General features: G+C 38.8%; 1 protein-coding gene across 2 annotated transcripts in view; it reads left to right on the top strand.

The window, feature by feature from the left end:
* CDK19 (cyclin dependent kinase 19) overlaps positions 1 to 20,005 on the top strand; it is a 194,855-nt gene extending 174,850 nt beyond the window's left edge. The window contains exons 6-13 of one of the 2 annotated variants that reach the window (XM_007451569.1): positions 4,113 to 4,244; positions 8,258 to 8,401; positions 8,574 to 8,643; positions 12,829 to 12,901; positions 13,299 to 13,396; positions 14,177 to 14,255; positions 14,870 to 15,136; positions 18,353 to 20,005. In XM_007451569.1, coding sequence (XP_007451631.1) covers positions 4,113 to 4,244; positions 8,258 to 8,401; positions 8,574 to 8,643; positions 12,829 to 12,901; positions 13,299 to 13,396; positions 14,177 to 14,255; positions 14,870 to 15,136; positions 18,353 to 18,484 — 995 coding nt within the window. In that variant the 3' untranslated portion in view covers positions 18,485 to 20,005. The remainder of the gene's footprint in view (positions 1 to 4,112; positions 4,245 to 8,257; positions 8,402 to 8,573; positions 8,644 to 12,828; positions 12,902 to 13,298; positions 13,397 to 14,176; positions 14,256 to 14,869; positions 15,137 to 18,352) is intronic. The other variant, XM_007451570.1, reaches the window with a different exon arrangement.
* Positions 20,006 to 27,696: the final 7,691 nt, after the last annotated feature.

Raw genomic sequence — 27,696 nt, 5'->3', positions numbered from 1 at the left:
AAGAGTGTCTCTTTCTCCTAAGTCCTATCTGATGTCCTTCCTAGCTTCTAAATATCTTCCTGCTGTACTTGAGCCCTTCTTATTACAGTATCTCCATTCTCTCCTTCTCAAGTTTCTCCTCTTCACCTTTAAACATTCATAATCCTCACCCCAATTTTTTCTAACATCTTTATTGGAGTATAATTGCTTCACATCGTTGTGTTAGTTTCTGCTGTATAACAAAGTGAATCAGCTATACGTGTACATATATTCCCATATCCCCTCCCTCTTGCATCCCCTCCCACCCTCCCTATCCCACCCCTCTAGGTGGTCACAAAGCACCGAGCTGATCTCCCTGTGCTATGCAGCTGCTTCCCACTAGCTAGCTATTTTACATTTGGTAGTGTGTGTGTCAGTGCTACTCTCTCACTTCGTCCCAGCTTACCCTTCCCCCTCCTCCTGTCCTCAAGTCCATTCTCTACGTCTGCGTCTTTATTCCTGTCCTGCCCCTAGGTTCTTCGGAACCTTTTTTTTTTTAGATTCTATATATATATGTTAGCGTACAGTATTTGTTTTTCTGACTTACATCACTCTATATGACAGTCTCTGGGTCCATCCACCTCACTACAAATAACTCAATTTCATTTCTTTTTATGGCTGAGTAATATTCCATTGTATATATGTGCCACATCTTCTTTATACATTCATCTTTCGATGGACACTTAGGTTGCTTCCATGTCCTGGCTATTGTAAATAGTGCTGCAATGAACACTGTAGTACATGACTCTTTTTGAATTCTGGTTTTCTCAGGGTATATGCCTAGTAGTGGGATTGCTGGGTCATATGGTAGTTCTAGTTTTAGTTTTTTAAGGAACCTCCATACTGTTCTCCATAGTCTTCACCCCAGTTTAACATAAATTTTCTCATATTCATTTTGTTTTCTTTACAATTTGTTCAGTTTTTCACCTTGTTCCTCTACTTCTAAAATACATGATGTTTACGTATTGTTTTCACTTACCCTAATTTGTTATTATCTGACGTCTTAATTCTGCCCCTCTATTGAAACTGCTCTCTAAAAGGCCATCTATGATCTCTGTCTTACCAAATCTAGTGGCCTGTGTTTAGTTGTCGTTTTCCTTTACTGTCTTGTTATTTGTTCTTCTGGCTAGTCTGGCCTTGTGACCGTCTTTTCCTTTGGTCTATATGACATCATGTAATTCTATTTTTCTATCTACTACTTTTGCTGTTACTTCTGTATTTATTCATTTTTGCCTCTTATTCCTATTACCCTTTTGTTTCAAGACAGCCTAGGCACTGGCTTGGGACATGGCCTCCCTCCACAATGACTTCTTTAGGGAATTGATAAGTTGTGGCCTCAAAAGCTTGGATTCTATGAAAATGATTCTAAGATCTGCATCTCAGATTCTATTCTCTCACCCTAGATGAAATGTTTCTCTCTATTTGGATGTTCTGCTGGCAACCTATATTGCATTAATTCCAAACCAAATTCATCATCATCATCTTATACTTTCCCATGCTGTACCAGTCGTCACATTTATGCCAGTCACCAAACTTAATGTCTTCTTATTCTCCCAAATAGCCCTACTACTCCTCAACATAAATTCTGTATTGTAGCCAGGCCAGTTAATTGCCTTATTGTTAAGAGTTTTAGGATTATAATTCTATCCAAGATTAAAGATAAAATCAGGGTTAAAAGTAAGCAATGATTGGTATTAAAGGTCTAGTGAACAATTAATCTAGTTTATTAAATTGTTTTTAAATTTTGTTTTAATAGCACATTATTTTTTTAAAAAAATCAGTAATGCTCTGAGGTCTATGCTTCACACTTTATAACAGTTCTTTTTTGACTGAAAGGGAAAGAAAGCATAGTCAAATGGAAAACATACTGTGCCCTTCCCAGTATCTGAGGCTTCCCCTCCCCAGGAACCTGAAGCCTTCCAGGCCTTACCTAAAATGCTCATCGCCGCCTTTACTGTTCACAGTGATCCATCCTTCAGAATCCAGCTCAAGTTCCACTCTCGATTTAGTCCACTCCTACAAATGTTTATCAGACATTGTCCCAGATAAAACTGTGAAGGAGACATAACCCCTTCCCTCAAGGGACTTCAAGTCTAGTAGAAACCAGCAGCAACTCTCCTTTAGTCCTACAGTACTTATCCTTTTTATTTTTATCTACTCCATGTATTTTGTCATCTCACCTTCATGTAAGCTCCTTGGCAGTACACATTGCCTTCTGCTGCTTTTCTATCGTTTGATACTGTCTAATTAGCACCCACACCAGAATTTTACTACCCCTGTCTGTTGAATTAAACAATTTCACTCATATCTAACTTTAGGAAAATAGGTGTTAGGAATGTTTAGGCTAATTACCTTTTGTCTGAATTAGTAATTATTTGAAAAATGGTTTGAAACTCCTTTAAAGTTCATACAATAGATGGGAATTGTTCTTAAGAATATTTATTGTTTTGTCTGGCCTTGATTTCATTTTTCAGTGAATAGATGTGGCTTATATGAAACTTAGAAGGTGGAGAATAAGGGGAGAAATACTGGCTTTAGCCTTTACTTAAAAATAGCATGCTTTTCAATGTATGAAAGAGTATTCCATCATATTACTTTGCCATCAACAAGAATCAGCATCTACTAAATATATAGAGCAGTGCTTTGAGGTAGGTGTAATATTGGTAGAATGATTTTGAATATTTGCGTTTGCTATAGGGAAATTTGCTTAAGAAAGTGTAGGCATCAGCATAGGCATCCTTGGGTAGCTTTATTTTTTAAGATCTGGGTCCTCCAAAGCATTCTCAGAAAGTCTTGTAAATTATTCAAACTCTAAAGAAACAAAATCACTGTAAATTAAAAATTTAATGTATATCATAGTATATTGGTTTTAGACTAAATGATACTCTGTAGTTGAAACTTTAGTGTACTATTTGTGCATTGTATAGTACACTAGGGACCCTTATACAATCAAAATATACTGTGTATATTATATGTTTCATATTATAGAGGTTTATCATTTTTGTGATTTTTGCCTTTGTGACATGCAGTTATCATATGTGTAATCTATTGGATATCAGTTCCATGGTTAAGAATGTAGCTGCTAAATTATAACATGCTTTTTGTTTGTACTGGCATTTTCACTTCCTATCCCTGTGACTTTGGGCAAGTCATTGAACTGCTTTGGGCCTTAGATTCTTCATCACAGAAGTGTGGCAAGGGCAGTACTTATTAAACCAGCATTCTTATGAGGATTAGACGAAGTGATGTATGATGTATGTGAAAATCATTTGTAAACTCTGAAGTGCTTTATAGGTATAAGGTATTTATTCTTTAGGAAATCTTAAGAAAATTAGTCACCAGCACCTTATTATAGTAATAGTCTTTTTACTACTTTTGTGTACCTCTAATATTTTAGTTATCTTTGGTATAGACCTTTGTTAAATGCTGAATTATAACGTTCTCTCTTATGTGTTCTATCTGTGTTCTTGGAAACATGTATGTGATGTGCTGGTAACTATACAACAACTGGCTCTGGCTCTCTGGGGGGGAAAAACCCCAATTTGTAGCATTTGCTGTTTTCCATGATGTAAATACTCCCACCATAGCCAGTTTCAAGCCACAAACATGACGTTACTAAACACTGAGTTCAAAAGATGTGTATGAATTGGCTCTGCTGGGTCCATGAGAGCCAACCAACTCTAGCACACACTGAACTAAGGTATAGTCAGGTTTTTTCGATATATAGGCATACAGAAGTCATAATCAATCATGGAAACTTTTAGACTATTTTCTATTTTAAAAATATTTAAGAATATTATTCTGTCTCTGAAAGCCAGGAATCTGAAGTCGGACCTGGATTCTAATTCTGACTCTGTAGTTACTAGTTCTATGACCTTGGACAAGTCAGAATATCTCTAAGCCTCAGTTTCTTCATCAGTAAAATAGGCACAATAATAGTATCTACCTCAGAAGGGGAGATTTGGTGCCTGGTACAGACCACTGGTTGAAAAGAGAGGAAAAAGGATTGCTTTATAAGGTTAGTGGCTATTGTCATCAACCTTGCATGGTTATAAGAGCATGCCAACCTGATTTCTTATTATTTTATTTTTTAGCTGACATGGGTTTTGCCAGATTATTCAATTCTCCTCTAAAGCCACTAGCAGATTTGGATCCAGTAGTTGTGACTTTTTGGTATCGGGCTCCAGAACTTTTGCTTGGTGCAAGGCATTATACAAAGGCCATTGGTAAGTTAGTCTAAAATGATTTACTTATAGTTGGTAAGTATTATATTATCATATCATTATCATATGATATTGCATTATCATAAATACTAAATGGTATACTAAATACTAATGGTATACTAAATGGTAAAGCTGCTTTGTAAAAACCACTTTAAATTTCTTTGTAAAAGTCCTGTTGTTTATATTCCCAGATTTTGTAATCTGGTAGATTTGGATTTTTAACTGTATAGGAGAATATGATTCCTTTAAAAAAAGAAATCATTTTCTTTCAGAGGATAGAAGTATCTGATCTTGTTGAGTTGCTATAGAAACGATAACATGCAAATGTTATTTTTTACTTACTATCAATCAGAAGAACTGGAGAGAGGTTTAGACTTGTTTTCTTCACAAAAAGAAAAAAACAGAAAAGCGGGAGTAGTGTAGTTATTGGAGAGAGCCCCTTCTATTTGGGGAAAAGTTAAGTCAGTCAGTCCTTTCCTAAGCAAGAAACAATATGACTAATCTTTCTCTCTTGCCATTACAGTTTTCAGAATGGCAGTTTCTCCATTAAGGTAGGAAATAGAGCCTGGGTAGATTAGCTGTGCTCAGCATCTTGCCATCTCACCAAGTGAAAAGACTGAGTAAGAAAACCTGTTATAAACATACTCTGTAAAATTTTAAGTCTCCTTCAGAACAGAGGCATCAGAGATTTTGCTACCTGTCATTACAGTGTCCTCAGAGGTCCCAGCTGCTAATTGAGGGAGTCAGGAAGAGAGAGCTGTCCTCAGACCTAGATATTGCTTTAAAGGAGGTAAAAAGAGAGGGTAGGGAGGGAGTAAATAGTACTGTTAATGTGAAGGGCTAGTTCTGTAAGGTACTTAAATTTGCTATAAGTGTGTTTCTTTAAATTTTCCTTTTCTTGAATTTTCTGTTTACTTGTATTAGACTAATATCTGTTTTGACTACATTTAGCTGCTTTTGTTGAGTTCTATTTGATAAATGCACTTAAGCTATAAAATTATTAAAAATAGACAAGTCAGCTCAATCCTTTTTCTGTTAAGCTTATGAAAAACCTGCTGGCAGCCAAAGAACTATAAATGAAGTTCTCACGTTTGAAAAGATTAGACTCATAATTAACCTATTCATGGGTAAAAAGGGAAACAAAAATTAAAATATAGCAATGTCCTCATTCGTCAGGAGGCCTGATTTCTGCAAAACTTAGATACCCAGAACACATTTATACTTCCTTTGTCTAGGGATTGAGACACTAGCACAGTGTGGAATATTATAATTCTTCATAAATACTGCTAAAGGGTTTTGTTAAATTAGTGAAAAAGGCTATGAGTAGCCACAGCACTGTGAGGAAAACCAGTTTGTGTTTGATAGTAGAGGAGTGTGAGACTGACCTTAGACCTGTCCCCTGGCAGTTGAGCTTATAGTAATAAGGCCCCTTACCAGAGGCTGCCACTCTGTCTGCCAAGGACAGTGGCAGCTGTCTTTGAATGAAGGAGAACTACAAAAAGCAAATGGAAGGGATGGAGCGGTCCTTAGAATGAGGAGTGAAAATCAGACCCTGACTCTATTTACATTCCAATGAATGACTTTTACTGAGGGGCTATATTTTTGAGACATTTAGAATTATGTTTGCTTTTTCTGTTATTAGGTCTCTCTACTGAGAACAGTAAAATCTAGACAATCTCAGAAGGTACCAGAGGATAGGAAGAAACCAAATGTAAGCCAGAGAGAAGGGGAGTGTCAGTTGGAAGCAACAGGTGGTGCCTTAGAACAGGACTGATGGTGAGATAACCCAGGGCATAGGGTGGGAGTACAGGATGTGACAACAGCAGACACCCATGTGCATTGGGCACTTACCAAGCACTATTCAGTCTATGTCTAGAAGGGAGATTTCCAGTAAGAAAAGGCAGGTTCAGCCAAAAACTTTGTTAAACTAAATGATGCCCCACCAAAATCTGTCTCACTCTGAGATTCTTAGCAAACCCATGGTAGTGAGGCCTCTGTTTAACAGGTACCACTGGTGATTCTGTTGTATGTGGTCCCCACACTTTCAGAAGCATAGTTTTATGAATATTTTCTGATTAACTGCTCTACTGTTGGAATAAAAAATAGATGTGTTTTTTTGGAAATAAAGGTAATTGGGTATGAATTGGAAACCAACTATATTTCTTATTTCCTCAGGGTAAAGAGAACTGAAATTGAATTTTAACCAGTTTGCGACTTACTTGCTCAGTAAAAATAAGATTTACGAATTAAAGATAAAAACATAATTGCTAATCTCTAATTTTAGTCAAGTCCCAATTACTTATTCTGGATAGAAGTTAAGAAAAAAGCTAAGACATAGAAAAAGAGTAATCCCCACATTAGTTATCTTTAGGCTTGAAATGTATTCATAGCAGACGTAATAAATACACACACATTCACTCATTCTTTTTTTTAAATAAATAAATAAATTTATTTATTTATTTATTTATGGCTGCATTGGGTCTTTGTTGCTGCTCGCAGGCTTTCTCTAGTTCTGGCGAGCGGGGGCTACTCTTCGTTGTGGCACGAGGGCTTCTCATTGTGGTGGCTTGTCTTGTTGCGGAGCACGGGCTCTAGGCGCATGAGCGTCAGTAGTTATGGCACGTGGGCTCCGTAGTTGTGGCTCACGGGCTCCAGAGCGCAGGCTCAGTAGTTGTGGTGCATGGGCTTAGTTGCTCCGCGGCATGTGGGATCTTCCCGGACCAGGGATCGAACCCGTGTCCCCTGCAGTGGCAGGTGGATTCTTAGCCACCGTGCCACCAGGGGAGTCCTGTGTGTTGTTTTTTTAAAAAAATACTTATTAAACAGCATTTATTTAAAAAAATAAAATACTTAAAAAAATACTTACTAAACAGCATTTAAGTGGGCAAGTATGAACATACATCTTACAAAAATTCACATGTACATTTGGCAAAACATTGTGAATATAACATTATACTCTTAGAATCTAAATTAAAACTATATTATAGTCTTTCAATGTATAAAATCCAAATAGAATAATCCATAACTGGTTATTTGAAATAGTTAATAAAACTTTGAAAGATGCCTAATTTTATCTTGGCACATTGGAGAGTTGGGGCACCATCTAAGTGAATATGTTCGGATCACATCTGTCTCTACTCGTGTCGTGCAGTGTCTATATATACTTGTATTTATCAGCTTGTAGAGCTCACTGTTTGTTGAAAAAACTGAAGTTGGTGTCTTTCAGACAAAAGTTGAGTTTTTCCAAATCATCTTGTGTGATCTGTACTGCCTGTCTAGACTGACAGCTCAGAAATTCTGCTCTGTCATTATGCATTTGGTTGCTTTAAAGAAATGTATCACCGCACCTGATGATGATATTATTTCAGTCTGTCAGATCTTGAGTATTATGCCTTGTAGTAGGTTATCAGTTGAATCCTTTGGCGATTAAATTATTAATAGTGGTTTGAAAGGCTTTTGCCTAAATGTAAATTCATTGCTTGCTAAATTGAGTTTCCCAAGCTTATCTTGATCAGGACATTTACAAGAAAATGTATTTTATTTGGCTTTCAGTATGTTATGTGATGATACAGCTATTTCATGTGAGATATATGTTTTCTTAATATACTTATTGTATTTTGTGTATTGCTTCACTGAAAAGTTTAAAAGATTTTTTTTAATTTTGGGGATTCTTTATAAAAGTTTTACTTGATATACAATGTTATATTAGTTTAACATGTACAACATAGTGATTTGATATTTTTATACATTATAAAATAATCACCACAATAAGTCCAGTTACCATCTGTCACCATACAAAGTTGTTACAGTATCATTGACTGTATTCCCTATGTGTACATTACATCCCTCTGACTTTTTTATAGCTGGAAGTTTGTACCTCTTAATCCCTTTTACCTATTTCGTCCATCCCCCTACCCCCAAAAGTATTTTTATATGTAGGTTGTGATTATACCCAGAAATTATAACCAAAGAAATATAATAAATGTGTGCAAAAACTTGTTTTTCTTCCTTTATAGACATATGGGCAATAGGTTGCATATTTGCTGAATTGTTGACTTCAGAACCTATTTTTCACTGTCGTCAGGAAGATATAAAAACAAGCAATCCCTTTCATCATGATCAACTGGATCGGATATTTAGTGTCATGGGGTTTCCTGCAGGTAATTTATTTATTTATTTCAAAATAATGAGTCATATTTCAAAAACATTCTTTTTGAAAAGCATATTTTAATGTATATTTAGTATTTTTAATATATATTTTTAAGCTAAAATAACTAGATTTTTGATAAGTAACACTATTTCCTATAACAATATTCAATATTTTTTTGTAAGATAAAGACTGGGAAGATATTAGAAAGATGCCAGAATACCCCACACTTCAAAAAGACTTTAGAAGAACAACGTAAGTAATTCCATATTACATATAAGTAATATTCAATGGGAATATTTAAATTAATCCTTTTTTAAAAAGATAGAGATTATTTAAACCAGAAACTTAGATTTTAGTGTATTAATTACATTTATGATTTAAAGAAGATATTCCAGATGTTGTTAACATATATGCCAGGCTTAGGCTGTAGTATTTAAAAACTTTTAAGAATTTAAGGGCCAGTAGATAGTTCAAATGTCTCTTCTGTTTTAGCTTGATAAAGGCTCAGTTCAAGGCCACAACTATGATTTTGTCTTTATCTAGCTAATGACTGGTGACTGAAATGCTGGGCTAGGCAACCAGGAAGGGTGGCAGGAGGAAGAACACATGGCCTGGGATTTGAGTAAAACAGACTGGTGGGGACATGTATGCTGAGTAGAAGTGAGAGGAGTTTGTTATAAATGTGCACACCTAGAGGAAAAGATGGAAGAGGTTCTCTCTTGGGCAACTTAACAGAAAAATTTCAGGACAGGATGGCTTGTAGGAACAAAAGCAGACATCATAAAGAGAAGCAGAGAACGGCACTAATCATTTTGGGCCTCTCTTTTACACAGTCCTTGGTAGGGTCCTTGCCTCTTTTCATCCCTTAGAGAGAGCACTGACATTGCTCAAGGGTCTGAATTGGGCTCTCTTCTCACTCTAGACATTTCCCCAGGCAGTCTCCATGATTTTGATGGCCACAATGTACCATCAGTTATGCTGATAGCTCCCAGTTTATACATCCTACTCAGATCTCTTTCCCAAGTTTCACACCCATTTATCTAATTGCCTTATGGAATTCCAACTTGAATGTCCCATAAATACTTCAAAATACATGTCCAAAACTGAACTCATCATCTGTCCTCCTAAACCTCTCCTCCCACTATATTTCTCATCTTAGGAAATAGCTCCACGATTCAGCTGATTGTTCAAGCCAAAGACCTGAGAGATATCCCTGATCCTTCTTCTGTCTCACTGTCTTCCGTTTTACCCCCCCAGTGTCTAAACAATTAGCAAATCTAGTAAATTCTTTGTTCTAAATATCCTTTGGATCTTTGTATTTCTCTCCATCTACCCTTCCACTGTTGTAGGCCAGACCACCACTGTCTCTCGCCTGGAATCCTGCAGCGGCCTCCTACGTGATTTCTACCTTCAGTCTTCACTCCACCTCACTGTCTGTACTGCAGTCATTGCCAGAAGCACATTTGATCATGTCAGTCTTCAAGTTGCTCTCAATTTCTTAATATAGCTTACAGAGCCTTGGCTTCTACATCACCAAGTTCATCTCCTAAACCTCTGTCCACTCTGTACTCTATAGCCTAGACATCATGAATTTCTTTAAGAGCCTCAAAACCCCTAAGTTTTCTTTGACCTCTGGATTTTTACACATGCTGTTCCTTCAGTCTGGGATATACTTTCCTCCCACCTATTTCATCTGATTAACTCCTTTATTTATCCTTTCTATCCTGACGAGATTTCCCCTTGACCTTCTAGTCTGAGTGAGTTAGGTGCTTCCCCTCTGTACGCCCATAGCATATCCTGTGCTGCTTCTCTTGGCACTGATCACTTTGCTCTGCAGTTGGCTTTTGAACAGTTACCATCTTTCCCTCTAGAATATGGATGGTGCCTATTTTATACACCATTATAGGTATCCCCAGGGCCTGGTACATAGTGCAGTCTCATTATTTACTTGTCAAATGGGTATTAAATGAAAGTGGTTCGGGCTTCCCTGGTGGCACAGTGGTTGAGAGTCTGCCTGCCGATGCAGGGGACACGGGTTCGTGCCCCGGTCCTGGAAGATCCCACATGCCGCTGAGTGGCTGGGCCCGTGAGCCATGGCCGCTGAGCCTGCGCGTCCGGAGCCTGTGCTCCACAACGGGAGAGGCTGCAACAGTGAGAGGCCCGCGTACCGCAAAAAAAAAAAAAAAAGTGGTTCAGATCATTGAAGATACACTAGTAATATAAAAGATAGAGAAAATTAATGAAGGCACTTAATATTTTATCTTAGTATTTAAAGGCCAGAGGAAGAATTTTACATAAAATGATAGTATTTACAATAACCAGAGATAAAAGGAAAGAAATTTTAAAAGATAACTGAAATTCAGTTAGAAAGGTAATAGGAAAAGTTCAGAGATAAGAGCCATACTTCCTAAGCAGACAATTTTATCCACATAAAATCAGGCTACTGATGCATAAGACAAGAAGGAATTTATTAAAAATTAGCTAAATCTAATATAATACATACATGTCACTAAAGTATAATAAAGAAAAAAATTCCAGAAAATGTTATATCAGATGACATAAAAAGTAAACGAATAATAACTTGTTTATATTAGATAAAAAGAACCAAAAAAATTACCCTTAAAGTGAATTGTGAAGGATAACAACAGAAGTTGCTGTAATCTTTCCAATGTCAGCTCATATTAGCTCATTAGAAGGCAAGGTGAAAACAGAATTAAAATGAAATAGGTAAGTTGACTTTAAAAATTGAATGTTTGAATAAACATGGTCTGATAAAATGCTTTATAATGTATATAAAAAGTTTGAGTCACTTTGAAAACTGTTCAGCTCTTAAACTGTAGCAAATCTGGAAGATGATAATTCAGAAAATGACAAAGAATTTATCTTAGCTTTAATACTAGGAAAAATAAGAAACCACAAAGGGAATTGAGCAATAGGATTTCTCAACTTCAAGACCTTTTATATTATGATAGAAACAAATAACCTAGAATCTGGAGTTAACCCAAGAAATCAGTTGATTCAACATAAAGACTAAAGCCATGTTGACAGACTCCATTTCTACATAAACTTAAAAGTTTCTTTCCATTACCAAACTTAATGGCTACCTTGCCAATAAAAATGTCCCTGGTATTGGAGGAAAATAATTGTTAAATTAATATACATGGCAAAGATTTTTTAAAATAAAAATACCTAGTGTTGGCAAGGGTAATATAATAAATGGGCATGCTTACTTATATGCTACTGGTGAGAATGAATGCTTCTCAAACTTTAATGTACCTACAAATCACATGGAGACCTTGTTAAAAATGCAGATTGTGATTCAGAATCTGGGATAGGGCCTGAGTACATGCATTCCAACTGCAGGCTCTCTGGTGCCCATGCTTCTGGTCTGAGGGCCAGGTTTGTGTAGCAAGAAGGCTTTGAAATGTACATACCCTTTGACCTAATAATTCTAAGAATTTATCCTGAGAAGGCAATCAAAGCAGCCACACATAGCTAAGATGAGGCACCTAAGGCTTTCCTAGAGGTTAACTAACTGCCCAAGATCACACAATTGGTAAATGATTGTGCCAGGGTCTGGTAGGGGTCTCTGATTCTCACCTGCCATGCAGTATTGTCTCCCTACGTGTGTACTAGATTGACCTTCAAGAACCTGCGTTTTACAACTGTTGTGAAACAAACATCATTAGTAACAGTAGAAAATATACATTCAGTACAAATAATAGGTTTAAACAGCATTTGGCAAGGAAAAATGTTTATGAAACAATATTAAGTGAAAAAAGTTAGCACAATTTATATAGTATGATTCTAATTTTATAAAGACAAAAATGCCTCTGTGTTTGTATCATATATATGCATGAAAAAAGGACAAAAGAAAATTATCAAAATCTTGATGACAGTGTTTTTTAATTGCTGCTAGGTTGATTGAGTGATTTCAATTTTTTTCTTTATGCTTTTCTATATTCTCTAAATTTTCTACCATGAACATATATTACCTATTTTTTTACCTTTTTAATTTGAAGTATTTCATATATAGGAAAGAATATATATGATGAAAATATGTAGTCTATTTAGAATAATAAAATGAGTAATACCCATTTACTCACCCTTCAGCCTGAGGGGTTGATACCCTGATATAGAGTATGTACCTAGGAAAGGAATTGCTGGGTCACAGGATACTCACATTTTCAACTCTTATAGTTCATGAGTCATTATCTTACAAAGTAATTGTAACAATATAAACTCCTACATGCTGTGTGTAACAATTCTTATTTCTTCACACATTTATCAACATTTGGTTATGTGTTCCTTTTTAATCAGAAAAAACAATGGCTTAACTTAACACATACCATATAGGAAAACCAATCTTGGAACTTTCCATTAAAGATTGTAAATTGTGTGAGTGTTCTTAATAGTGTGTGATTCTCACGTCTACAGGTACGCCAACAGTAGCCTCATAAAGTATATGGAGAAACACAAGGTCAAGCCTGACAGCAAAGTGTTCCTCTTGGTAGGTGCATCTCTCCCAGACTGGGAACTTGGATCCTTTAGCACAGCCCTCACCCCACCCTGCTTACCACGGAATTGTCCCAGCTCTTCCTCCTCTTTAGAAAGAAAGGAAATTGGTGGATGCTGGGCAAAATTAAATCTTTCTCTTTTGAGATGTCACCCTTGACTTTTAGCCTTGTCCAGTGGTTTATCAGCAGAGAAAATTTTAAATTCTAAAAGGGCTCTAATGCTAATGATTTCTGCTAGTCTCACATAAATGTGTCTAGTGTATTAATATTGTGGTGAGCTATACAAAATGGCATTTGATATTAATTCTATTAGACATTAACACAAAACTCAAAACATTGACTTGGAAACAAACTTTTCATGTGCTGTTAATTTCTTATGTGTTATTCAAGCTTCAGAAACTCCTTACTATGGATCCAACCAAGAGAATTACCTCAGAGCAGGCTCTGCAGGATCCCTATTTTCAGGAGGACCCCTTGCCGACATTAGAGTATGTATCCTTCCTTTTCTGTGTGCTTTGCTCCAGGCTGAGGATGTTGGATAGTGGCTGAAAGCAAGAGAAGCACTTGTTACTGAAGTATTTTACTTTCTTTGTTAATACTGCCGCAGAGAAAAACTAGTCAAGAGAGAGGTCCTGTATTTTGAAACAGGCAAAGCTGTAGAGAGGTGTGAATGAAAACAAGTATTTTAGGAATGACCATTAATCCGTTTTACAGATAAAAACTAAAGCTGAGAACAGATGGGACTTTTATAGATGGGTCAGCCAGAACAGTTCACACCAAATCAGTAGGGAACTGAGATTTTAAAATTCTGTGTGTCTACTGTACAACCAGACTCCTCCATTTCCTCATCCTTGTTACACCCACATATATAAATTGTGCTTGGATTTCTTAGAGGTGCAGCTTTTCTTGAGAAAATTATTTTCACTGTTGAAGCAAATACACATTCAGTTGTTTTTAGTGCTGATGAAGTTTGTGTGGAGAAATTTCTATGTCATATATGTCAACTAGCTAACCACAGTCAAGATTTGTTATTGAAAGTGGCAATTAGTGTAAAACTTAGATGACAAATTGTTCTTTTCTTATTGCTTAAATTGTGTTGAGAGGCATAACCAGCCACAGATGAAGAGTAGGAAAAAAAAGTGGAATTTTTTTAAGAAAAATAATTTTTTTAAGAAAAAAAAGTAGAATTTTAAATGAACAAGGTCAGTGATATTGTAGATTTTACGTCATGACATGAATTCTTTTTTTTTTCTTTTCATGGTTTTTAGTGTGTTTGCTGGCTGCCAGATTCCATACCCCAAACGAGAATTCCTTAATGAAGATGAACCTGAAGAGAAAGGTGACAAGGTATAAACTGCACTTAGCAATGGATAATTTAATAATTCCTATATATTTAACCACCTTTTATTTAATTATGTATTTACTTTATTGTAGATGTACTTTGCGATTTGAAATATGCATTCACAGATAAATGAACTTCCTGATTTGTTTTGTTGCCTATTTTATTCCCTGATTCTTAATTCTTGCTTTCTGTTTGTTCATGTCATTACCGTCGCTTTATGCAGCGGCTGCTTTTAAAGCATCACTCTATTCTTTGATTGCAGTTGACTCCTCCCCACACAGCCCTACTTTTACAAATTGATTGAAAAGACTATTATAGCTGTTTTAATGAGTTGCTATTTCCTGTGTGCCTGTGCTCTTCAGTGGGATGTCTGTGACTGATTTGGAGGGTTACTGTGCAATCTAAATGAACTTCAGAGAACGGGTCCTGTTCGGGGCTCAATACCTTGACTTCCGGAGCTGCTGTATTCCCTGGCTGCTCCATTCTCTGGTCATTCCAGTCACTTTGGTGTCCCACAGAGGTCCCTCCCCAGGTTGGTCAGCAGTCTCATGTGCATATCGTGTCATGGAAGATGTAATTTAGTTCCACAGCAAGCTTGCTTTTTTTTCCTCTCTACAAGAATCAGCAACAGCAGCAGAACCAACATCCGCAGCCCGCAGCCCCGCCGCAGCAGGCAGCAGCCCCTCCACAGGCAGCCCCGCAGCAGCAGAACAGCACCCAGGCCAACGGGACTGCAGGAGGGGCCGGGGCAGGGCCCGGGGCTGCCGGAGCAGGGCTGCAGCACAGTCAGGACTCCGGCCTTAATCAGGTGCCTCCAAACAAGAAACCGCGGCTAGGGCCTTCAGGCACAAACTCAGGCGGGCCTGTAATGCCGTCAGATTATCAGGTACTCCCCTGAATTTTGTACTTTTTAATTTTCATATACTGTTAAAAAACTAAATGCAACTGAGTAAATTTTAATGGTCTTATTGGCTATATTCAGTGATTCATGTGTCAGGTAGCATCTCCCCTAGCAAATACAGAGAAGCTCTGAAGGGCTGTACAAAATGGAAGACGTTTATAGGCAGAAGGAGGTGGGACAAGGACACTAACAGAGAGCTGATTGTTTCAGGCCCGGGGAACCTTCCTTTGGGGACTACAGGAGTCTACCAAGTAGATTACTTCTCTAGTGCTGACTAGGAGATTCCAGACTGACTGGGGAGGAGTACATTCCTGGGAGGGGCTGAAACTGCAGTTAGGTTAGGCACTGTCTCAATTTGGTGATATGGGCTTAGCACAAGTGACTCCATTTTGAGCCTGTTGTCTCTTTTTTAACAATACATTTTATAAAATGGGAAGTAGACTTATAGTAGATCCTTTTAGAATTAAGTGGTACTTAACTCTAAAGTCTGACTATACAAACTGTACAATCCTGTTTCTAGGGCGTTATATGAAAATGAAGATTTTTGTCATTTCATGTAATTGCAAGATATTTTGTTTCTTGATTTGATTATCCTAAAACCCTGAGGAGGGAAGGTGAGGCACGCAGCTCCTCCTCAAAGAAAATGTCTCATTTACCCTTACAGCTGCCTATCAGGTTTGGGTCAGAAAAAGACACCTAGATAGATAAGCAATTGAAAAGGGAGAGGAATGGCGGCTTATTTTGAAAAAAGTAAGCAGCATACTTCAGAAGGATCTGCCATCACTGGGAGGAAATAATCAGTAAGTAGCCACATAAACATAGAAGAGAAAGGGACTAAGATTGAGACTTCTCCGGAATAACTGTTAAATCTCACTAGAAATAATTTTGAGACTAGAAAATACATTTTGTTATTAAGATTTAAAAGAAAACTACAATTGTATTACCAATTCAGGAAATTAAAGGTATTACCAATTCAGGAAATTAAAGGAAAAAAGTCTAAGGATTGGTATTTGGAGCAAGAGGTAAAAATACTGGTGAAAACTGTAGGGATTCTTGGGAGAAAAAAAAGTTTTCAAGGTAGTAACAAGGTAAGAAAAGATCTAAGAAGGGAAGGGAATTTAAAGGTTAAAAAAAAAGGTTTAGAACCACAGTCCCTCAGGGAACTGGTGGAGAAGAAACACACAGGATAGAAAACAGAAAACAAAACCACGGGCAAGGAAGACATAAACTCACCGATTAGGAACTGGAAACAAGAGAAACATTAACAAGAAAGACATAATAAATAGCTGTCTGACTGGCCTTACATTCTGAATATCTCAGCACAGCTACTTTGAGAACTTATCTTGGAAGATTCCCTGCAAGCAGAGGAGTATATAGTAGCACTTCCATTGGTTCCAATTAAAGTAATCAAGGCATCAGTTTGATCTGCTAAAAACAGCTTGCTATTTGGGTAGTAGTCATGAACATATTTGAATTTTACTATAAAGTCAGTTTTCCCCCTCACATTAGTTTATTCTTATTATATGAGCAACAAACCTTTACTGTATACTGGCTCATCTTTGTGTCTCTGATTGTGTTATATTAACCTGATTATAGTCGATCATGGACAGATTACTTAGCTCTTGTATTTATTCCTTTCAAATCCAGGAGTTCTTCAAATGCTTTTCTTTGTCCATACTGAGCTGTCTACTTAAAAATAAAATAGCATATCTGTGAAATGGGTAGCTTTCTCAGCTAGTTAGTTGGAAAGACTAGCATGAGGGGTGAGGGAGTCCCATTGCACCTGTCTGCAACTCTCATATTATCAACACATTTGTTCTTTATCCAGTATGGAGGAGCTATTATGCTGAGTCTAATCAGCTAAAGTGAAAGCAGTCGTAGCCAGCTCAGCAACTGTAGGCCTTGTGAATGGAAAGGACTTTTTTTTTTTCCATAATAAACTGACAATAAAACATAGTTAGAATCTGGAAAGGCTTCTTACAACAACACAACTCGTCAGAGTTGTGTAACACAGGAAGGAGTTAAGCGAGATTATTTTTAACCAAGACTATCTTATTGCTCTGTTGTCTTGGACCCGATGTTGCAAGTCCAGCTTGGCTGCCTCTTGTGCGCTGAGTGGGGCACGCTTGCTTATTTGTCCTTTCACAAACCGCCAGTGCCACCTCAAGGTCATTTACATTTTTAGCTCCAAGTAATAGCTTTATTACACATGATCTTTCCCACTTCGCTCACAGGAAGAACCAGCCTTCTGGGCATAGCCAAAGACACTGGTTCCAGCTATGCTTATATTTAACCAGGCACCATGTTCTTATTCTATAGGTGAATTTTTCTTTTACATATTTTTTTCATATTTGCCCTTGGTACTATGAAGATGAATGTTTCACTTAAGGTAATAAAAATACATTGAACTGAAATACATTTGTCTCAGCCTTCTCTTGAGAGAATTTTCACATATGAAATTTTTTAAAATTCTAAATGTTACCTGAAGGACTTCTCCGGTGGTCCAGTGGCTAAGACTCCACGCTCCCAATGCAGGGGGCCTGGGTTCGATCCCTGGTCAGGGAACTAGATCCCTCATGCCACAACTAGAGATCCCGGGTGCTGCAACTAAGGTCCTGTGTGGCCAAATAAATAAATAAATAAATTTTAAAAATAAATGTCACCTGAAGTTTATAAAAAGCACTTATTGCTGCCACCCCTACCCAGCCTTGCCTGGCTCTGTCATGTAGGTGATGCTGCTGAAGCCACTCTGGCCTCTCCCTCTGAAAACTCTTTTCTCTACAAGATGATTTCTTAATCACAACAACTTTGTTATTTATAATGAGAAAACTAACAGCACGTCAGTATACATTATGAACACCACCGATTCAATATGCCAAACTGATTATTCCTGTTTGCAAATCTCAGTTATGCAAAGAAAAACTAACCAGAATTAGCCTGTTTCCCCTCTACCTTTCATTGCCAGTGTAGCTTATCTCCCAAAGAAATCCAGCCAACTTTCGTGCATGCCAGAACAGTGGTGGCAGGCTGTGATGTCAAGTCAGCAAAATGTATTAACAAACTAAATTAACTGTCGCTACGATGGGTCAGAACCCGGAGCCTCTGATGAGAATGGCTCATCTCTCCGTCCTGTTGTGATTAGCATCTTGAGCTGTTCCCTTCCTCCATCAGTCACTCCCTTTTCCTGTTTCCTTCTCCTAGCACTCCAGTTCGCGCCTGAATTACCAAAGCAGTGTTCAGGGATCCTCTCAGTCCCAGAGCTCACTAGGCTATTCCTCCTCATCTCAGCAGAGCGCACAGTACCACCCATCTCACCAGGCCCACCGTTACTGACCCGCTACAGCCAGAGCACAGACTCCAGCAATATGACGTCTGCATTGAAGAGAACCAAAAATGCAAACTCTGATGCTGTTCAAAACTCGTCCACTTAGGAGGAAAACTATTTACGGAGCATTTTGCAGGACTGACTGATGTCTTTATTGACTTAAAGAAAATTTTTGTGAAGTTTCCCCAGCACCCTTTCCCTGCATGTGTTCCATTGTGACTTCTCTGATAAAGCATCTGATCTAATCCCAGCACTTAACTTCTGTAACCTTGAGCATTTTGGGGGAGGATTTCCTGGTGCACCTTTCTCATGCTGTAGCAATCTCTATGATTTATCTTTTCAAAGCCCTTTTACTAGGATTTTAATGTTTTAGAAACAGGATTCCAGTGGTGTATAGTTTTGTACTTCATGAACTGATCTAGCAAAACAGGCAAATATGCACCTTTTAAAGCACTATGTTGTTTTCACAGAATATAACTCTTTTGCTCATGGAAGTCTTAAATGGGAACTGTTGCTGTCCCACAGTACTTTACTATTACGTTTTTATTTCTCTAGTTTCAGGGAAGGTCTAATAAAAAGACAAGTGGTGATACAGAGGGAACCTGCAACCAAAAACAGCCTAGATCTTTGCAGTTACTATGCTTTATGCTATGAAGAACTAAAGTATGTGGTAATTTTTATATAACCATTCATGTGGAACTTAGTTCCCAGAATCATCTTATTCTGAATAGTATCCAGTAATTAAGAATTATAATTTTAACCTTCATGTAGCTTACATCTACTTTAAAAAGGGTTTCAAGAGCTTTGATGAAATACAGTCCTCTGGTGACCCACACCAGAAAACTGAAGAGAGTATTAACTGCACTAGGATTTCTTTAAGGAGTAATGTTGATCAAAGGGAAGGGAAAGCTTTTAGTGTGTATTGTACATAAAGTTGGCTTCTCTAAAGAACTGTTGGTTTCTTCACATCTGGGTCAGTTTGAGTAACTTTCTTACATAATCAAGGGTACTCAAATAGAAGCCTGCAAATTAATCTGCTTTTAAAATAAAGAGCAGTGTTCTCCATTCGTATTTTGCATTAGACATAGAGTGACTATTTTTAAAGCATGTTAAAAATTTAGGTTTTGTTCATGTTTAAAGTATGTATTATGTATGCATAATTTTGCTGTTCTTACTGAAACTTAATTCTATCAAGAATCTTTTCATTGCACTGAATGCTTTCTTTTGCCCCTAGGAGAAAACTTAATAATTGTGCCTAAACTATGGGCAGATAGTATACGACCTATTAGATAAGTGCTATTTGCATTTCTGTGATCTATGACTTAGAGGCTGAGCTCTTTCTTAGCCAGCGAAAGACGCTCAGCAGAGTCACAAGGAAATGTAAAGACTTAGAGTTCCCATTGTAATGTAAGGGGCAAGAAACTTGTGTTCTTCTAAATGCTACTAGCAGAACCAGCCTCGTTTTAATGTTTTCTTGAGCTAGAAGAAATAGCTGATTATTGTATATGCAAGTTATATGCATTTTTTAACTCTTCTTTGTGAACTTATCTACCTGGTTATGATACTCTGGGTCCATATACAAGTAAAATAAGTTTTAGACAGAAGCCAGTATACATTTTGCACTATTGATGTGATCCTGTAGCCAGCAAGGACCTTACTGATCTCAGCATAATAATGCTTATTAATAACAAAGACTATACAGTGACACTCATCAACACTGAAGATGAAACTGTTGACATGCTCCACTGGAAGGAATTTCTGATTGTCTCCATAGTAATTTACCCCTTCCATTTTTGCAAATGAGAAATTAGTAGCCCTCTGCATAATGTAGCTACCCAAGTAAAGTTCTGTCCTGTGACCTGAAGCCTCACTGTCATCAGATGCTCACTGCACCCTCACCTCATGCCCAGCATTATGCTGGGGGGTGAGACACAAAGGGCAAGACATACTTCCTGTCCTTGAAGAGCTTATGATTGATTCCATGACAGGAAGCTTTCCTGGGATGACAGACTTATAAATGAAACCATCTTAGAACATGAAGGTCTATTCATTTACTTCTAAACCCACTTGGAGAGAGTTATTATTCCAAATTTTGCTCTGTAAAAACAAGTGTCATGGAGAGGTTTCTATGTTTATCTACCTTCAAGAAAGCCAGCAATTAATATCACCACAGGCATTAATATATATTTGAAATGTTCACAGCAGCCTTTCAACAACAGTTGGGTGTCCCTTGTAGGCAGAACACAACTAAGTGTTTGTAGGAAATTACAATGAAAATAGAAGCTCTGTTCCTGCCCTCAAGGAGAGCTTTCATTTAGTAAAAGACGAACCCAAATATGTGCATGAACCAAAATATCACGCCCCTTAATACTTTATAAGCAACTTTGATATAAATCCTTGTGATATATGCACTTATATGATCACGGGACTACCCTGCTTTCCTTGTATGTAGTGAATTTTAGCAGTAGAACTGATACAGAAACCGTGAGGGGATTTTTTCAGTTGCTCCCGGTGTTCTCCACACAGGATCTAGCCAGATACGCCAATTACACGTGTGACTGGGTTTCTGGTCACTGCACTGGTACTGGCCCTTTCCTCCTGTGCTCTTGCTTGAGAGTTGGTGATGCCCACTGGTGCTCATTACCCTTTGAAATAATTTTGGTTCATAATTTCCTTTTCCTTGTAAAGGGGAACAAAGCCTTTGACATACTTATGGGCCCTAAAACTGTGGGACCTCGAAGGAGACCTGTGAAGCTTTTTGAGGTTAAAATTTACCTTTTTGGCCCCCAAATGACCCCATTCCTCTTTAAAAATTTATTACCATCAATGTCCCCTGAGAATGCAGGGTGGACTTCCAAACCAGGGGAGGTTATGGGAAGGAAGGAAGGAATCAAAGTGAAGGTCTTCTACAAGTCAGTTTTTGAGTTAGCTTTCTGGTAAGTTGTGAGTTTGGGAAAAGGGATTCTAGGGTTTCAGGACAGCTGAGTCAAGGGTAAGGTAGCCTGGTGGCAGGACTGTTACGATGAGGCTGAAACAATCCTTATGATGAAGTAGATCATGCAGTAACATACAAAAACCAAGGACATGTATATTTTTATATCTGTGTGGTTTTAAAACTTTAGTACTTAGAACTTTGACCTTCTGCACTACTCTTCGCTCTTGTAAAAGCAATTTACATTTAAGAATGGAAAGGGATGGCATTTGCTTACGTGTTCACTGCCTCATTCCTGGTGGAGCGCCTGCTAGTTGTATGCCTCTAAAAGGATGCTGTTTTCTCTGCTAAAGATAAAAGAAAAAATAGTTGGACGATAAGACTTGCAGCTTAATCTGCTTTGAATAATTGTATGTAACAGAAACTATACAATGAAGGAATATTCTATGAAAACTATGAATCCTAACCTCTATGGTGTTATCTTTCTGGGGAATGGAGAAAGGCAGTGAAATGGCAGTTAGACTAAAGGAGGCTTGAAGGATTCAAGTATAAATAATATTTTATATAAAACATAGCTGTTTAGGTTTCCTTAATCTTCAAGAATAGTCACAAATATCATAAAGCAAAGTTCACTGTTTTAGGATTTTTTTAAAATGTGTTGTACCTAAGGCCATACTTACTCTTCTGTGCTATCACTGCAAAGGAGTGATATGTATGTATTATATGAAAAAAAAAAATCCTTAATGCACTGTTATCTCTTAAATATTTAGTAAATTAATACTATTTAATTTTTTTAAAGATTTGTCTGTGTAGACACTAAAAGTATTACACAAAATCTGGACTGAAGATGTCCTTTTTAACAATTTAAAGTACTTTTTATATATGTTATGTAGTATATCCTCTCTAAACTGCCTAGTTTGTATTTCCCATAATTCCTATTTGTGAAGTGTACCTGTCGTTGTCTCTTTTTTCAGTCATTTTCTGCACGCGTCCCTCTTTATACGATTATAGACATGACTGTGTGTGCTTTCCACACACTGCTGCGAGGTGTGCACTCAGAGCCAGCTGCCCCCCGCCCCTGCACCCCGCCTTCCAGCGAGGCTTGCTCCGCGGGGTGCAGGATGAGCTGCTGCTTTGGAGCCGAGTGTTTCCCGCTTTTGAGTTGTCCTGACATCCTTTCTGAAATGACTGTTAAGACAAAAATAAAGTACATTGCATTTATTTTATATTCTTGGTTGTAATAAAATTTAATTGACTTTGTTTCAGTGTGGATTTTTTAAATATAGGAAAAACTCTTGTTACAACTTTTAATGTTAAAATTTTATGTGTGTGCCTCGAAGCTTTTCAGATTACACTTGTCCTGCAGAGATGCAAAGTCTCTCCCTGTGAGCTACGGTATGTTATTTTATTCAGGATGCTTATGACGTAAAAAAACCAAAGAGGCAAGGCTTGCAAATACCTCAGAAGCAAAATGACAGTTTTTTTAAACATCTCTAGGGGAGATATCCTTTAAAAAAAAAAAAAAAAAAAATGGGGCTTCCCTGGTGGTGCAGTGGTTAAGAATCCGCCTGCCAATGCAGGGGACATGGGTTCGAGCCCTGGTCCGGGAAGATCCCACATGCCGTGGAGTAACTAAGCCCGTGAGCCACAACTGCTGAAGCCCGTGCACCTAGAGCCCGTGCTCCGCAACAAGAGAAGCCACAGCAATGAGAAGCCCACACACCACAATGAAGAGTAGCCCCTGCTCACCGCAACTAGAGAAAGCCCACGTGCAGCAATGAAGACCCAACACAGCCAAAAATAAATTAATTAATTAAAAAAAGAAAGAAAATTAGAATGTTTTAGAAAAAACAAATAGGCAGCATTTTGTGGGTAGAATGGCATTGGGAGTTTCTCCTTTTATAAGGACATTCTGTTGTACCTGGCTGCCTCTTCTTACAACTTACTTGATGAATCTTCTATGGTTATTCCAATAGTTAGAGGCATCATGGAGTGAACTGAAGAATGTTTAAGTGACATAAACACAAAACTTCATTTCTATTTAAAATAGATATTGCACATGTCCAAATGCTTCACTGCTTGACACAGATTGTATATTTAATACTGTGATACTTATAGGGTAGAGCTTCTCTTGGAAAACCTCTTTGACCACAGCTGCCTTTCTAAGCAGCCACCTGGTTAAGAGAAAGCAGAGGACTGCACAAACCCCTTACCACTCCTGGGAAAATAGCTTGAAAGTATGGGTCTATCTCCCTAGCCAACTGTAAATTCTTTGTGAAGGGTCTGGGTTTTATTCCTCCTGCACTCCTAGCACCTGGCAGGATGCCCAACACAGAGCAGACAATTAACATGGCGAGTCATTAGCATCAGTTTTGTACACTGGCACAGAATTCCTTGATATGCTGTATTTGTATATGGACAGGGATGAACCAATATATTTTTGTTCCATGAATAATGAAAATGCTAGAAATAGGCATTACTTTATTTTTTTTCTTTTTAAAAATTTATTTATTTATTGTTGAGGTATAGCTGGTGTATAATATTATATGTTTCAGATGTACCACATAGTGATTCATAATTTTTAAAGGTTATACTCTATTTATATAGTTATTATAAAATATTGGCTATATTTCCTGTGTTGTACAATATATCCTTGTAGCTTATTTATTTTATACAGAGTAGTTTGTACCTCTTAATCTCCTACCTCTGTCTTGCCCCTCACCACTTCCCTGTCCTCTCCCCTTCCCTGTCCTCTCCCCATTAGTAACCATTAGTTCTCTATATCTGTAAGTCAGTTTCTTCCTTTTCTGTTATGTTCACTAGTTTGTTGTATTTTTTAGAGTCCACATATAAGTGATAACATAATTTGTCTTTCTCTGTCTGACTTATCTCACTAAGCATAATACCCTCCAAGCCTATCCATTTTGCTGCAAATGGCAAAATTTCATTTTTTTCTATGGCTGAGTAGTATCCCATTATATATATATAATGAGATATATATGTATGTGTATATATATCACATCTTCTTTATCCATTCATCTGTTGATGGACACTTAGGTTGCTTCCATATCTTGACTATTGTAAATAATGCTGCTATGAACATTGGGGTGCATGTATCTTTTTGAATTAGCATTTTCATTTTCTTTGGATATATACACAGGAGTGGGATTGCTGGGTCATAAGGTAGTTCTATTTTTTAGATTTTTGAGGAACCTCCATACTATTTTCCACAGTGGCTGCACCAATTTACAGTGTACAGGGTTCCCTTGGGCATTACTTTCTTAAAATAGGTTCATTTCTTGTATTTTTTGGCTGCAAAGTCATAATAAAATATCACCCCAGAGGAACAAACAATTCAAACTGCATTTGAATAAACGATTAGGCCAAGTTAGTCATACTTGCCGTCTTCTTTAGATGCCATCTTTCCTTTGGTCCTCCTAGAGGAGGGCATCTTAAAGCCTCGCATAGCATTTATCTAGCAGGCAGCAGAAAGCCAGCTTGGACAAGCAACACACAAACATAACAGGAAAATTTGTTCATTTGATCTAAATGAGAGAATATAATATAGGAGAAAGAAATGAAAATACTGACTTAAAACATTAATATATATTTAGCACATTCCTCCTGATTTTTCACACTTTCTGCTCTTCAGACTTGTGCAAAGTACTGCTGAATTTTTGTCACACAAAGATGTTATTAAGGACTAGATGTTTGTGTCCTCCCCCCAATTCTTATGTTGAAGCCCTTATCCCCAGTGTGGCTATTTTGGAGATGGGATGTTTATGGACATAATTAAGGTTAAATGAGGTCACAAGGGTAGGGCCCTGATCCAATAACATTAGTGTCCCAGTAAGAGGAGACACAAGAGAATGCACTCATGCTCTCCCTTCGTTCTCCCCACTCCCTTCTCCCTACTCTTTCTCTCTCCCCTTCTTTTTCTTCCCTCCTCTCTCTCCCTCTCTCTCCCCCCAACCCCCCCCTCCCCACCATGTGAGGACACAGCAAGAAGGTGGCATCTGCAAGCCAGGAAGACAGTCTTTACCAGAAACTGAACCCTGCCAGACTGATCTTGGACTTCACAGCCTCCAGAACTGTGAGAAAACAAATTTCTGTTATTTAAGCCATCTAGTCTATGGTATTTTGTTATAGGAAGCTGAGCAGACTAATACATATTTAGGGTGCTGCGGTAACAAACACCTAAAAATGTAGAAAGGGCCTGGGAACTGGGTAGTGGGTAGAAGCTGGAAGATGTGCATGCTAGAAATATAAAGTGTTAAAGGCAATTCAGGGGGCTTCCCTGGTGGTACAGTGGTTGGGAGTCCGCCTGCCAATGCAGGGGACGCGGGTTCATGCCCCGGTCCAGGAGGATCCCACATGCCGCGGAGCGGATGGGCCCGTGAGCCATGGCCGCTGGGCCTGTGCATCTGGAGCCTGTGCTCCACACGGGGAGAGGCCGCAGCGGTGAGAGGCCCGCGTACCGCAAAAAAAAAAAAGGCAATTCAGAAAGAAAAGACAGCTGGAGAGAAAGCTTCCATCTTCTTAGGATAAAGAACATAAATAATCATGAACAGAATGTTGGTAGAAACACAGACATTAAATGACATTCTGGTAAGCTCTCAGATGAAACTGAGAAACAGGTCATTGGAAACTGGAGAAAAGGCAATCCTTGTTACAAAGTGGCAAAGAACTTAGCTGAACTGTGCTCTAGTGTTTTGTAAGAGGTAGAATTTTTGAGCAACGAAATTGCTCTTAAAAGATCTCTCTTTGGGCGGAGGGGAAGTTGGCGGAAGAGTAGGACGCGGAAATCACCTTCCTCCCCACAGATACACCAGAAATACATCTACATGTGGAACAACTCCTACAGAACACCTACTGAATGCTGGCAGAAGACCTCAGACCTCCCAAAAGGCAAGAAACTCCCCAGGTACCTGGGTAGGGCAAAAGAAAAAAAGAAAAACAGAGACAGAAGAAGAGGGACGGGACCTGCACCAGTGGGAGGGAGCTGTGAAGGAGGAAAGGTTTCCACACACTAGAAGGCCCCTTCGCGGGCAGAGACTGCGGGTGGCGGAGGGGGGAGCTTCGGAGCCGCGGAGGAGAGCGCAGCCACAGGGGTGCGGAGGGCAAAGCGGAGAGATTCCCGCACGGAGGATCGGTGCCGACTGGCACTCCGAGAGGCTTGTCTGCTCGCCCGCCAGGGCGGGTGGGGCTGCAAGCTGCGGCTCGGGCTTTGGTCGGAGCGCAGAGCGAGGACTGGGTTTGGCGGCGAGAACACAGCCTGAAAGGGTTAGTGCACCACGGCTAGCCGGGAGGGAGTCCGGGAAAAGGTCTGGAGCTGCCGAAGAGGCAAGAGACATTTCTTCCCTCTTTTTTTCCTGGTGCGCGAGGAGAGGGGATTAAGAGCGCTGCTTAAAGGAGCTCCAGAGACGGGCAGAAGCCGCGGCTAAAAGCGTGGACCCCAGAGACGGTCGCGAGCCACGGCTAAAAGTGCGGACCCAAGAGACGCGCAGGAGACGCTAAGGCTGCTGCTGCCGCCACCAAGGGGCCTGTGTGCGAGCACAGGTCACTATCCACACCCCTCTTCCAGGGAGCCTGTGCAGCCCGCCACTGCCACAGTCCCGGGATCCAGGGACAACTGCCCCCGGAGAATGCACGGTGGACCTCAGGCTGCTGCAACGTCACGCCGGCCTCTGCCACCACAGGCTTGCCCTCCGTGCCCCTCCCTCCCCCCGCCCTGAGTGAGCCAGAGCCCCCACATCAGCGGCTCCTTTAACCCCGTCCTGTCCGAGCGAAGAACAGACGCCCTCCGGCGACCTACACGCAGAGGCGGGGCCAAATCCAAAGGTGAGCCCCTGGGAGCTGTGAGAACAAAGAAGACAAAGGGAAATCTCTCCCAGCAGCCTCAGAAGCAGCGGATTAAAGCTCCACAATCAACTTGATGTACGCTGCATCTGTGGAATACCTGAATAGACAACGAATCATCCCAAATTAAGGAGGTGGACTTTGAGAGCAAGATTTATGATGTTTTCCCCTTTTCCTCTTTTTGTGAGTGTGTATGTGTATGCTTCTGTGTGAGATTTTGTCTGTACAGCTCAGCTTCCACCATTTGTCCTAGGGTTCTATCCGTCCATTTTTTAAAAAAATTTTTTTTCTTAATAATTAATTTTAATAACTTTATTTTATTTTACTTTATCTTACTTAACTTCTTTCTTTCCTTCCTTCCTTCCTTCCTTCCTTCCCTCCTTTAGACAACGAATAATCCCAAATTGAGGAGGTGGGCTTTGAGAGCAA

Source organism: Lipotes vexillifer, unplaced genomic scaffold (assembly GCF_000442215.2).
Source record: "Lipotes vexillifer unplaced genomic scaffold, Lipotes_vexillifer_v1.1 scaffold721, whole genome shotgun sequence".
NCBI lineage: Eukaryota > Metazoa > Chordata > Mammalia > Artiodactyla > Lipotidae > Lipotes > Lipotes vexillifer.
This window is presented reverse-complemented; position numbering and strand designations above follow the sequence as displayed.